Below are 14,731 nucleotides of genomic sequence, written 5' to 3'. Positions count from 1 at the left end.
AGACTTCCCGCATATGTGACACTCGCAGCCAAGCTTGTGGGTCCTGAAAAAAAAAGTGAAAAGAAGATAAAATAAAAACATTAAAGATTAATTTTGTTACTAAGCATATCAGCAAAGCATTTTGTTGATTTTGCATTCCACAGACTCTGTAGTATGTTCTGAAGTATGAAATTGAAACTGTAAAATCGAGTGACCTTTTTTTAATCTACATTTTCTATGATGTTTCTGTTCCATGGATATTCGTCATCCTGCCGGTTCTCTAGGAGCTTCATTTGCAATTTACTCAAGTTTGCGCTTGCAAGACGTATGATCTAGGGCATTAATGAAAACGAATTTATTTCCTGAAAATGATACATCATTATACAAAATACTGCGTTATACAAACTAAACCACACCTGACGTTCGTTCACAAATCACCGGATATTTATGGCAAAACAGTTTCATATCTACGAATAGACTTTGGTTTCACTTATCTTCAGCAGAGTCCCCATCTCCCCTCGTCCATAAAAACCCACCGTACTCCATAAACTCTGAATTAGATGTAGCTTTGAATTTCTTTGTAATATATTTGAGATTGAAACTGTCTTCCAGTTAGTCCATGAAAAGTACAGTAACAAAATTAAGAACCGTCCTGTTGCTTGTCTGCCACAAATTGCTACCTTTTTGAGATTGTAAAGCTAAAATTCTGGAGTGTATTTTACGTTTACGAATAAGTCATATTTTCTTCAGTTTCAGTGACTAATATGTCTAGAAAATAACCCAAAATTCACTACGATGAGAAATTGGCCCTAAACTTCCCCATGACGCTTGGACAATATAAAGATTTACTTGATAGCTATTCCAAGGTAATGTTGTTGTTGTTGTGCTTTGATCTTTTACCACTCTTACAAGAGACAAGTACCTGATGTGCATGCTCAGGGCAGGCATCGAGACGTAGACTTTGTCACAGTGGGGGCACTTCCGGGCCTTTTGGTCGGTCACACTCCGGTGGGTCTGCCTATGCCTCGCCAGGTTGCTCGAGGAGCTGTAGCTCTTGCCACACTCTGGGCAGGAGTGGCCTGGCATCATGGTGGCCCCCATCACCGCTGATGTCGCCTTGGCTTTGGACTCTGCCGACATCGGACTCACAGGCTGGCTGTCGATCTGAGTGGCAACGACCACACTCGAGGGAGATGTGGCATTGATGGGGCTGGATGGTGTGGTGGCGCGGTCATCTCTGGATGGGACCGAGCCTTCGGCAGGCTGTACGTTGCTGCCCTGGGCAGTCAGCGACACCGCACCGAAGTTCAGCATGACATTTGGCTGTTGCACGGACGATTGGCTGGTTAGTCCACTGATGTCGCTGGGACAGAAGAGTCCATGTGCTTGGTCAAGGTATTGGCTCTCAGAGTTGTTCATTTTCTCTGCGAGACTGGAGAGGAGAAAGAGTCCGCTTTTCGCCGAGTCCACTGTCTTGAGCAGACCCTCTGGTGATGGGATGTTGAGGGTCGTTATCGCAGTGGAGTGGGCCCTCTTTTTGCCGAAAGCAGAGGCATCATTCCTAGGGCGCCCTCTACGTTGTCTTGGTTTGGTTGTCTGAGTAGGGACTGCGGCAGTGGCATGGAAGAGGAAAGGTCGGCTCCGCGGCGATGGCACGGACATGATGGGAGTGGCAGACGGTATTTGAATGACATTGGAGTAACCACAGTAACCTGGAAATAGAAAAGAATCGAAATGGGAGATGGTTTATAGTCAGAAACATTGATTGCTCTCCATTGCAATAACAGGTTAAACCTGCAACACATGCCGATATGCTGGTGACTTGTTTACATAAAGTTGGACTCCTGGGGTCTGCTTAAAATACCTTCAAAATATATCTGCCGCCGACACTCACAACTTCAGCTGTTATGATAAGCCGAGGCGTATGTGTCCATGTCAGGAAAATCTGGTCCTAGAACAACGCCTTTGAACCGAAAACTGAGGCACAAGACTATTAGCCAGTTTTAAACATAGGTTGTGATATAGTGACATTGTCACCCATATGTAACCAGGTTGAGTAACGCTGCGTGCCTATGATAAACCTGTACGATTTTAAGATTTGACATAATGCTGAGTGGAAATACAAAGAAAAGCATGATCGGGTGAACCTAAAGGGATGTTTTGGGCAAAGTGAAGAGTAACCTAAGTAGTAGCTTTACTGTTTTATTTTTTTAAATTGCCCTTTGATAAACTCGTAGTTAGCTTGTTGCTGTAATTTGACAATTGAGATTATAAACCTGTGTAGGTAAATGACGGCGTCAGAATAGGATATACCAATAATGGTTTCGTACCAGAGCAGAGCGGGCTCTGAAAAATTCGAACGAGCCGTTAGTTTGACTCGACGCAGTACCGCGACAATCAAAATACACGTATTGTACGAAACCATTATTGCATGATTACTAAGACATGAGAGCACTTAGGGGCAAGTAAGTCTCACAGTGTTAGTTATATGGAAGGTACTTTAACCTGAAACACAAACTAAGACAAGGAAACTCAGGGAAACTTTTGAGGTACCAAAACTTTATATAATCTTTAACCTTTATCATGAATTCATTCTCTAATATGGTCACTACATTTATTTCTTTCCATGAAATTCACTTGGACAACGTACATCCGTTAAACATGTCATAGTATATATTCACCGACTTGGCCTATTCTGAAGATTGTAATAGACAAACAAAAGGATATACTGTCATAATAATCAAACAAGTTTACGAAAGTAGATATATTTTGTCTACTTTCTCACCTTTTTCTGCTAGCTGCACGAAATACAGCCGTTTATGTTCCTTGGGTTTTGTTATGTGAGCTGGAATGTATGGATACTGTCATTGAAGATTCCAAAACATGAGAAAAAGAGGGGGAAAAAAAAGGTTAAGCCAGATCCACAATGGTAATTCTATTCACACAGGAAAGTCACATTAAGATTTCATAAGCCATTACTTTCTTCCCTAGAGTGATAAAATAAGACTGTTGTACACTTTTCTCTCTGAAAATTGGGAATTACATGCTTGTCAATGTATGATTGAAAATTACAGTGCTGAAAGCAGGGCTGCACACTAACCCATTTTTTCTACTGGTCCGACCTGTCTGCCAGACCAGCAGGTACCCAGTTTTTCCATGTTTTACTGGTCCATTCCTGAAAAAGTTACTGGTCCAACAGTGACTTTTACTGGTCCTGAGCCGTCAGACCAGTACCAGTGTGCAGCACAGCTAAAAGATACACGCCATCTGGCAGCCTAACTTGTTTGGAATCATACAGTGCAAACACGAGTCAGTTTCTCTGCTTGAGGCCTTTTATCAGCAACTCTTTCACAGAATGCATAGTAAATTTCACCTGAATAATTGAGTGAGAGAAATAATTGGGCATCTTGTTTTTTTCTCATCACATGAACAATGGCAAAGTCATACTGCTGCTGTACAAGAACTATCAGTAGCGTAGCAAAATACATAGCAACACTGTAGATACATTGTACGGTCAAAATCTCAAACTGGAGTCCCCCCCCCCCCCCCCCCCCCCTCCTAAAAAGGAGATGATTCTACCTGGTTGGGTTTTTCCAAGTGAAAAACGGTAACATAATGTCAACAACCACAACTGCTATCAAAATCACAAAATCACTACACCAGACAGACAAGGCACAACAGATGCTGGACAGAGCCCTTTTACCCTGGGCATGTGTGGCCTCTTTTTTTTTTCTTTTTTTTTTTTGGCGGGGGGGGGGGGGCAGAAGGTTCCCATGTCTCCATCACTATCAATGCCATCTCACCTGAGGGAGGCTCAAAGTTTTTAAATTAGTCAAAATAGGTCTTTGGGATTGGCAATATTGGTGACAGTGATACACTGTGAAAATTCAGTTGAAATAAGGTAGATGACTTTGTCTTGAAAACAGTCAATTTGATTTTGGCTCCGGAACCAGCTGAAATTCCACACAAACTATTCAAAACCTTCCATTTTCTTCCACTATCACATCAACATGAAGGTACTGCACAGCACCCACACCCAGTTTCAATACAAATATGTGCCTGTTTCCACAAATTGATAAGAAAACTGACAACTTGAAAATGCACTCGCACCTGCTGTACAAGAACTGTTCCACACACTCCTACTTTGTATCTGAGTTGGTACTCAAGATGTTAGGTCCTTCTAAACATGGTTCGAAGCCTTTTTCTTTATCATAGATGCAACTTCATACTATTTTATCCAAACAGAGATCATCTTTTTGAACAAATCAATTATTCTGTTCCCATGCTATTGCTGATTTGAATTTTGCATGACAGGAGACATGTACAGAAGGTACCAGTATTACATAGGAAAACAATTTTAAATGAAATAACGACTCATCTGCCTGACTACGAATCACTTGTTTCACAACAATAATTACAACGATAAATCTCACCTCTGCCATCAACCTTTTCAGTCCCTCTACCTCACCCTCACCAGCTCCTAGCTCTCCTCCAGGTCTGCAGTGAAAGTAATTTATATAATCGAAAGGTAATAAAGGTGGGTCCGTAAAATGGTTGGAGGAAAGATATTCAGCAACAAATCACGCTAAAATGTGACTGATCAAAGGAACACTTTCAATGTAGAATTACCTCATGTGTCTTTCACAACTTTTTTTTTTAACAGAAAGTTAATCACATACGTCAATTCATCACCATAAAAAACAACAATCATAATCTTTTCGTCCAAAAGTAAAAAGACAAAGAATCAAACTTGTGATGACCATAAAATTTAGGAGCATCATTCCATCCACAATCCATGTGGTTTTGCTCTAACATCACAAGCACGTACTGACTTCCAAATGTCATCTTTAGAATAACTTAGCAGACATTGGATGGTGATGCGAGAGACAGTTACTATCTACAATGGCTTTCTGATGCTGACAACCATAATTTCATGGCTACGTACAACAGCGCAGGCAAGAGAAAAATATAAACAAACTTCATCAGTTTTAGCAAGAAAAAATAGCATGTACAGTACAAATGGTCATGGATGGAAACATCTATGTGCTAAAATATGAACCTGGGTATGTGCACTTCAGAAAATGTGAAGAGGGAACCAGAAAGTCACTCACAGTTTGAAGAATGTTGTGCCAAGCTGCAGAAGTACATGGGGAAGATCATGCTCGTGGACAATGAGGACGCCCTCTACCGACCGCCGAGTGCCAATCTTTTGGAATTCATCCTGCATTCGCTGAAACCCTGCTGGCACACTGGAGTCCTTTTCATACAGGGGCCCCTTAGTCCCAAATGTGTAGTTGGGTAAAGGGTACCTGGAAAATAGTTGGGTCATTACAAGCATAGGAAGAAGTTAACATTTTTTTAAAGAGCAGAATGACAATAACAATAATAATCATAACAATGGTAACAATAAAATAATGGTAAAACTTCTCTAATTATCAGCTAGATAAATTACCCTTTGAACAACTTATCTATCACCTGTGTCACATACAAGTTGTAAGTGCTACATGTATGATTTGATGTATTATTCTGCAGAACATTAATTATTTCAATTGTACATAAATTAAAAATTGGGATATAACGTACTTCTTTAAAATTCAACTTTCAAATGCTGAACTCTTGCAGAATAAGGGTGATTGAAATGATTTCTTAAGTCGGTGAAAGCAGATGTCATGGTGAAACTAGAAATGTCGCTAAGGCGACTGGTGTGCCTCCGCCATAATGCATGATTCTCCTAATAGGGCAGTACAGGTACCCCCAGTGCATCCATCACCCAAGTTTGATTGCCATTGTAGCAACATGTGTCAAGTTACGTGTGATAAGAGTCTTGCAAGTAAACTTTAACGTATGACCTCAAATGCCCTTTGACCTTATCCTGTGACGTCCAACGGCACCATAACATGATGGTACCCCCAGTGCATCTATGACCCAAGTTAGGTTGTAATCCAAGCAACTTATGTGAAGTTATTTGTCAAAAGAAAGTCTTGCAGGTAAACTTTAACATAGAAAAGAGAGTCTTGCACACATACTCTTTAACGTCTGACCTCAAATGACCTTTGACATCATCACATGACCTCCGACAACACCATATGAAGATACCCCTAGTGCTTGTAACACCTAATTGTGGCTGCCATTGCTGTAACAGTTGCCAAGTTATGCATCATAAGAGAGTCTTGCAGGTAAACTTTAACATTTGCGACGGACGACGGACAACGGACGGACGCCATTTGGATCCCTTAGTCTCGCCTTCACGTTCGGTGGGCGAGACAAAAAAGTACATAATTGCTAGATTAAATATACATGATACGTTATGTGATATATGTGTCTAGAGGAAGTGACAGTGCATGTTGTTTACTTTGTATCTTTTTCGATGAATTTGACAGCATGCACAATGTGATGTGACCTGAAAGAGTACCAGTATTTATAGCTACTGCTTTAGTGATGTATGTTGACTTTCCATCCAGTGCATGCTCATCAAAGAATTAGTTTTTTAACAGTGTTGCACACAGAGATGTGATTTCCTAGATCTTTGTTGAAAGTACAGATTTTCGCTTTCCAAAACCATGCAGTTGATGTAATGAATGTGGGTGAAGTTTCTGTTTTGTTTGTTTTTTGTTTTTGTTTTTAATTCAGCGACCAAAGCAATGAAAGGTGATGGTGTTCAGTATGTAGAGGTGCTAGTAAAATTGTGGGGTACCCAGTGTTGAACAAAAGTTGCTTCTAGCAAGCTACTACCACACAAACAATCACAGAATCAATGAGTTCCATTGACATATTCATGATATTTGTAGCATAGTCAACTGTTCAGAAGTTGTTGAGATGTACATGTATGTACAATGTATATACATTGCAGCAACAAACAAATAATTTGGACTAGGTATACTCGTAACTTGGTATTGTATGCCAGATGAAATTATATTGCACCTATCTATTAATAAACGAATTAATCGAAATGACAGCTACTAGTATTTTCTGCTTTGCTGTAAATTTTCTGCAGTCTCAATTTGATAGTGATACTGGTACCTTCTACTTCTACTTCTACGAAGATACTCAGCAGGATTCATAAGTCAAGACGTAGTGCTAAGGAATTGAACTTAGGTGCTCATTTGCAGTGTATGCTTATTGGTGCATTAAAAATATATGGTGCGAGTAAAAAAGTCCAGTTCCTCGGTCTAGATGCCGAGTGGAAGAGCTCCCTTGAAGGCCTCCAATGAAGTGGCTTCAAGGGCGTTTTTAGGAAGCCCATTCCAAGTAGTTATTGTGCACGGAAAAAAATGAGTTCCGATAGAGTTGGGTCCGGGTAGGAATCGCCAGCAACTTGTTTGGATGGTACTGTCGTGTGTTGCTAACAATCATGGGTGATGTGTAGTGCTGTGCATTGATGGCTGCCATGTTGCGCTGAATTTTGTACCTACATGTAATCACTTACGATGACAATGATAACAGCATGGCAATAATGACGTTACGATTTCAAAGTAGATTTAAATGTATATAATGTACTGTGTTTTCATGTGTCACTGGTCAAAGAAATGATAGAAGCAGTAAGAATACAAAACACATCCCCCCCCCCCCCCCCCCATGATTCATTGTACCGGTACGGTATATAATGACATTAATGTATCAAGGGCTAGCATAAGAATACATTTACATTACACTTGCATACAGAGTTGTGCAGTCTTGTATAGTAACATGTGCAATCCAGTCTTTTTTAATTGGTGGAAGTTTAATTGATTGTAAGCTTGTGACAGCAGTAGCACAATACTGGCTGTATACAGGAAGCAAGTAGTCAAAGAAGCAAGTAGTTAACGACATAACAGATTCTGTTTCATCCCCAATACGACTGTTTGCCGATGATTGTTTAACGTATCGGGTAATAAACAATGATGAGGACTGCAGAGCTCTCCAGAAAGATCTTGATATGCTGGACTCTTGGTCAGCTAAATGGCAGATGAAATTTAATGCAGGTAAGTGTCATGTAATGCAGATCTCTCACCGACGCAACAATGTTGGCTTTGACTACCATCTTGGTGTGGATCAACTCTCATCTGTGACCGAATATCCGTACTTGGGTCTAACCTTCATCTCAAAGCTCACATGGAAAACTCATATAAATAACATCACTTTGAAAGTAAATCGGATGCTAGGTCTCATCAAAAGAAATCTCAAACGATGTCACCCACACTTAAAGGTGCATGGTCCCGGTGTTTTAGTCAAATGCGTACACCTGCGCACGGCGCAAGTTTCCTATACAGACCTACGCTATCGACTCCTCTTTAGCGCTTACGCTTTGGCCCACTTCCCCGAGTCCGAAGAAGTCCGATCCACTGTAGTCAGTGGTCCCATCACAGTTCGGCTCATGATTCGGCTGAGGGGGATGACAGCTTTAGCAAACCTCTTTTGTGATGTCATAATAACAAGCACATATGCACGCACCCTGGCATTACTACAGACTGCGCGATGCGCAGAGAAGACAACGAAGGCAATGTTACTTAGCAACACCTACACACTTTACTCTTGACGACAGCTCAACTTCGGTAATCTTCGTATCAATGCAAACGGTGATCGGCAGTATCATCAACAGCGCCCTCTACACTGCCGGGACTATGCCCCTTTAAAAGAACAGGCTTACGTCACTCTAGTACAACCACAGCTGGAGTACTGCTAAACTGTATGGAACCCATACCATCAGACCTCCATCAACCAGATCGAAGCCATAGAGAGAAGAGCTGCCAGATTTGTGAAGAACATCTACCAACGTACTGAGAGTGTAACTGCAATACTTGACTCACTACAATGGGCTCTGCTCCAATCCAGAAGAGAAAACGGCATCAAAATCATGCTCTATGTATAAGATATCACACAACCTCATTGCAATCAATAAAGACTAGATCTACTAGTACTGTTACTATCTCTCACTAATGTCCAACACAAGATTGAGAAGTTATCGTCCAGCTAGATTTCAGCTTCTAACAACATACTCCACCAAAAAACACAAAGATGTGTTTAAATACTCTTTCATGCCTACAGCTGTGAGGCTGTGGAATGATTTGCAGAGACTCCAACCCCAAGCTCCTTCTGATCTGGAGATTCTCCCGCCCGAAACCCCTAGCAAACGGGAGACTCCAAGTTGATGTGTGCGAAGCACGAAGTTCCTACCCCTGGTGCTATCTAAGGCTTATTTTTTTTTTTAACATACCATAGCAATAAGTGAGAAATCCTTTCCACCGGGAGACACAGAGCCAGAGCGGGAGAAATCAAATCTCCAGCGGGAGAACGGGAGATTTGGCAAAAATGGGTTTTCGGCGGGAGATCTCCCGTCGAAAACGGGAGAGTTGGAGTCTCTGGATTTGCCGGTAGACGTCATCACAGCTCTATCCGTGGACGTCTAGTCTTCAGCACAGGGCACACATCTCATCCAACTACAAGTAGCTCCAAGGGATGGTTTTTTACTTGCACTTGTAGTTGTAGGGTTGGGGGTACCACCTATCGTCACCCTATGAAGGATCTGTAGCTTGTTTATTCTAAAAATATAACACAAATCCGCCTAATTCTTACCTCAAATATGCCATAAATACTGCAGTTTTGAATGTCGTGACCGTCTCGTTGATTATGAATCTCCGTTTTAAAATAGCGCAATTTTAGTGTGTGCATTCCGTTTTCTTCGCGCAGCTAAAGAAAAAGGGTACCTTGCGATCGGCACCCCCTCCCCCTCCATAGGTAATACACGTGAATTTCACAGCATAAATACACGTGAATTTCACAGCCATGCATCAGTTACTGAGTGGATGTGTAATTTTTAGCTTGGTCTGTTTGAGTTTGATTTTCGTTTCTTTGTTTTTATTGTCTTTATAGCTATGACACTTAATCCCGCGCATACCTTTTCGTTCTATACGCAAACAGCCATATACGCAGGGTGCCGATGGGAAGGTGCACTGCCGATAGGTGGTGCCCCAAGGCCAACCATACATATTATGCACCACCGGCTTCACATGCACTCAAGTTACACCTTGGCGTAATATATACAGTCTTGGACGTTGCTGAGTGTATCCACGTAGAAGTAGAAGTAGAAGTGGGATGAATATTGCATTGGCACACTCCTTTGATCCTCCTCCCTCTAGTCTGCCCGCCCGCGCCCCGGGCCGTCCCCGCCCCGTCGCGCTCCGCAGCCCCGCTCCCGCACAACGACTGCACTCCCCATCCGGGCTCGAGCTCCGAGATTTGAAGTGTGAACGCTACCATAATACAGTTTTTTTAAGGATATCTGTTTTGCTCTCATATTCATAACTAGGGCACTTACAAGATCGCAGTACGATCACGAGGAACAGCACCAGCATTCAGCTTTTGGTTACCGGAATCTGAGATCGACCTGCCGCTGGACCAACCAGCAGAACTTCGCTCACGCGGAGTAGTAGCCATTTTTCTTTTGTTGATATCGCTACAACTATCTAAAGAGGGACGCTGATGCAGATGCTGTGCGACCTCACTTTGACGCGACTGTTAATGACAACAATAATTTTATGTATAGGATGAACAGATGAATAAATGACTGAATAAAATATAATAAGAGAAAAGAGCCTTGATACTTGTGCATTGAATATCTCTAGTTGTATTCATGCTAAAACGACAACATCTCCCAAGCGGTAAAAACATACGCGATAAACAAACAACAAACACAAACAATCCTGAATCTAAAGACCACTGAATCTGGTCTTTAATGAGGCCAGCGAGTTCTTTAGCCCTTTTGCTCGATTTCACACACTCAAAGAATGAAAAGAGGAAAATATCGACATGATTACAAGGCTAGGGTGGAGTTTCGTAACAGTCTCAAGTTTTCAATACATAGACTTTCAATGACGAAAAAAAATCTATACCTTCCTATAATCACGCTCAACGGAAGCGTTTCGTTTATCCCTATGGGCATTTCCATTGAGATCTCTAAATCTAAACACAAACAATACAAACAAATAAACAAAACAAACATTGTTGGAAAGATACCTCGAGACTGATGCCAATAATACATGATATCGTCATTATCTGTTTATTCTTTCATAATGATGTGGAGTATGACAATTGAAAACAGAAAGAATGATAGAACAAGTCATAAAAAATAGGTGGTAATTAGTCATTGAGGTAATTGTAATACTTTGTATATAACAGATATAATATGATTTGTGGAAAAAAGTATTCAAATACATAAGGTACTCTAAGATAATTTTTGTTTGGTCACTAGAAGTAACCCTTTTCTAAATTGTAAAGGCAGGATTGAACTGCCTACATTGTAAACACACAATAATCCTGCCCTTGTTACTATCCTATCACAATACAATACATGTTGCAGACAAAAACAAACAAACAAACAAACATTTAGCTATACACCTGTATTGCTAAAATTTTGAGTTGAGTCGAACGAAAGAAAAAAATACTACTTTCAAATGGATCGCATAAGAAACATTCAGTAATATCATAGTCGTATTTAGGCGCACGCACACACACACACACACACACACACACACACACGGCACACACACACACACACGACACACACACACTCACACACACACACACACACACACACACACACACACACACACACACACACACACACACACACACACACACACACATCCACAATATCAAGGTGAAAATCATTTGCGGATAGGACATGTATGATTCCAGAGATGTTTAGCAAATGTTTCACGAATAGAGAATAAGAACTAAAATATTTTAGTGCATGTATCAGTCATCATATGTTCATTTTTGTTGTTGTTGTCGAAGATTTGTTGTGCCTTTTTTTCTCTCAAAGATACCCATGCAGACATAACTTTATTGAATATATTCAAATTCTCTGTAATTTCTCACAAATCTGTTTTTCTGTGACTCGACTACTGAGTAGAGTTATGGTTCTCATTTTGTGTTTCGTTTGTTCCATTTGTCTTTTTCTTTGTTTTTTTCTCTTTACCTCTTGACAAGTCTTGACATCAGACACATCCCCATGTCGAACACTTTATATTTTTTTCTCTCTCTCTCTCTTTGGCGAAAAATTCACCTTCATTACCGTCATTTCTGCAATCTGTTTGGTTCTCTGCTGTTTTTTTTACCCTCGCCAGCCCACTGACCTTTTTTTTTAAAAAAAAACTTAAGACGCTTGTATCAATATTTATTCCATTTGCTATATGATATTGCATGCTATGGAATGTTATACAATATTCATTTGTGTTACAGGCACACTCGTCCCAAGTTTTTCTTACTTACAGAGATATGCCCCAAGCATTCTTTTTTTTTTCAAATTGATCTCATGTTATTTGTACTTATTTATGTTTATATTTGCTGTAGCAAAAAATACTGCTGAAAACGGCTTATCCAATAGCGGCGAGCCAATGGAGTAGAATGGAGTCAAAAGGGGCCTGAGCTTTCGATCTTAGCAGAATATTCGTCAGAGGAAAAAATTACCTACTAGTATTTTTGCCTCTGACGAAGATTCTGCTATAATAGGATCGAAAGCTCAGGCCTCTTTTGACTCCATTTATAGTTGCTGAAAATAAATGTCATTGAACCTGAACCTGAACCTGAATACTAAGTATTGAAATCAAACCTTGCTGGCTGGAGAAGAACAAAACTGATAAAACAATATCAAAATTAAAACATCAGCAACAACAATAATTCATGTGCCATGTCAATCTACAGTGTATCTCAAAGTAACGTCGTTCATCCATAATCTCTCCTCTGATATATTCGAGGTATTTATCAAAGTTCTAACTCCACTATCTGTCTGTAGGCCATTTAATTGTCCTCATCTCTCCTCCCTCACTCTTTCCCTCCCTCTCTCTCTCCCTCCCTCTTTCCCTCCCACTCTCTCCCTCTCCCCCTCTCTCTCTTTCTCTCTCTCTGTCTTTCTCCTACACCAACACATAGTCAAATACCATGCATGGGATCGAAGTTTACTGGTAGACATTTCTTTTATTCCACACAATGTAGAAAAAGGCACTGAACGTAATCATATTAAAGCTGATTGTTCAAGAAATACAATGATATAAATACACATACGTACTCATCAATCCAATAAAATCTAGAAAGGCACTTGACGTACAAAGAAGGCAAGTACAAGACAACTTTTGAGGCTGCAGTAGCTGTAGTACTATAGAACATGGTACGACCATAATATTGATCTTATTTTTTTTTTCATCGAAAGACGGAAATAGTATCCGTTGTCCTTTGTGAGGGTTTGCATGATTTACTACTTGCTTTACATTCCTGCATTGTGAAATTAAAGAAGAGTGGTATAAGTACAATGTAAGTGACTTTGATAATTTATTCGAAAGAACACGCGCACATGCACACACACACACAGCAGCAGCACACACCGTCACGCACAAACCGCGATGATGTAAAAATGACTATGATAAGTAACGTTTGAATACATTCAATTGTCCGTGGTCATCGGTACAATCTACCTAAGACCATCAACATTTTCCCCTGTTTCAAAACACCATTATTTTCTATGTCTACCTTGCTCGTTGCATAGTACGTGTTGAATTACATTACCATACTGCGACAAATTCACTCGCAATCTATTCTACATTTTCTTACTGTAACTATAGTTCTGTACATATAAGGCACTCTTGCCGGCAAGATGTTGTGGCAATTGCTATTTTCCAGATCATTTATCTCAAAAAAGAAGACATAATATTCAAGTTTTAAAAACAAAAGATCTAGAATCACAATCCACACAAACAACAATCGCGTTCACGACACGCATAGATGTATATGAGACACTAACTCCATGTAAACATGACTATGACTCCAGGTATACATAAAATATACAGTTGCATTTTCGATTTTTGATTAATCGATCATGACACATAAATAGTATCTACAGAAATATTTACAAAAGAAGCTCGCTATTATTTATATGTTGCAAGAATAGGCTCTCGCAACGGAAAGTAATTCATATGTAGGAACGTCAATGGATATTCATGGAAATGGTTTTTAAAGTTTTGACAAATTGACAAGATTTGAAACAATATTTGACAGAGCGATACAGCAACAGTTTATGTAAAAGAGTTTTGCTTTGCTTGGATGTTCTTATTGTCATAATTAGCGAATAAACAAGCACCTCAAAACTGTATTCAAATTTAGATGTTATCAAGATCCCCAAACTACCAATCTTAAACGATATTTTCCTCAGCTCAAACTATATATATACGTATATAAAGTAGCAACTCACTTGAAAAGTTTAGCTCTTAAAGCTATGATCACTGGTGTGAGAGATACAATTGATTATAACTATGTTTGAAAAAAAGAGGAATAGTTTAAGTATGATTTAAATCTATGAATGCAACGACGACGAAATCAATTAAAATAATTTATGCCTTTCAACAGGCGTGTGTTTGCATTTCTTCTGGTCCAAAATATGTCCACTGAAGAGCATAGATTAAGAAGTTTTGTTGTTGTTGTTGTTGTTGTCTTTCAAATCGCATGCCCTTAAACAGGTGAGTGTATATTCGCTATAGTGTGCATGTTTACCGTGGTGAAAGCTCATATTGATTTTACTCTGATCTACATAATACTGAAGAAGCATGCCTGTAGAAAATGCTGCATGAAGCTTGCATAATTTCTCAGACGAAACATCAGTATTTCCATATGAATTCAGCGTATTGATGGCCTTAAATGAACATAATAACTTATCAACCTGAAGTCACTGTTTTGCATAGACCGTTTAGACTTCCATCGGGATTTGCCACGGATTTATCCTGAT

The 14,731-nt window shown here is 40.0% G+C and overlaps 1 protein-coding gene across 1 annotated transcript in view; it reads right to left on the bottom strand.

The window, feature by feature from the left end:
* Positions 1–5,185, bottom strand: part of LOC139745546 (uncharacterized) — a 5,582-nt gene extending 397 nt beyond the window's left edge. Inside the window, exons 1-5 of the mRNA XM_071655940.1 lie at positions 5,091–5,185; positions 4,413–4,476; positions 2,765–2,840; positions 902–1,691; positions 1–43 (exon numbers count right to left, since the gene is read on the bottom strand). The exon at positions 1–43 is cut by the window's left edge and continues 397 nt beyond it. Of these exons, the coding sequence (XP_071512041.1) occupies positions 1–43; positions 902–1,691; positions 2,765–2,840; positions 4,413–4,421 (918 nt within the window). The 5' untranslated portion in view covers positions 4,422–4,476; positions 5,091–5,185. The remainder of the gene's footprint in view (positions 44–901; positions 1,692–2,764; positions 2,841–4,412; positions 4,477–5,090) is intronic.
* Positions 5,186–14,731: the final 9,546 nt, after the last annotated feature.

This window comes from Diadema antillarum, unplaced genomic scaffold, assembly GCF_040938485.1.
Source record: "Diadema antillarum isolate AM-2024a unplaced genomic scaffold, OU_Dant_1.0 scf00000036, whole genome shotgun sequence".
Taxonomy (NCBI): domain Eukaryota; kingdom Metazoa; phylum Echinodermata; class Echinoidea; order Diadematoida; family Diadematidae; genus Diadema; species Diadema antillarum.
Note: the sequence above shows the minus strand (reverse complement) of the source record. Positions and strands in the feature narration are given on the sequence as shown.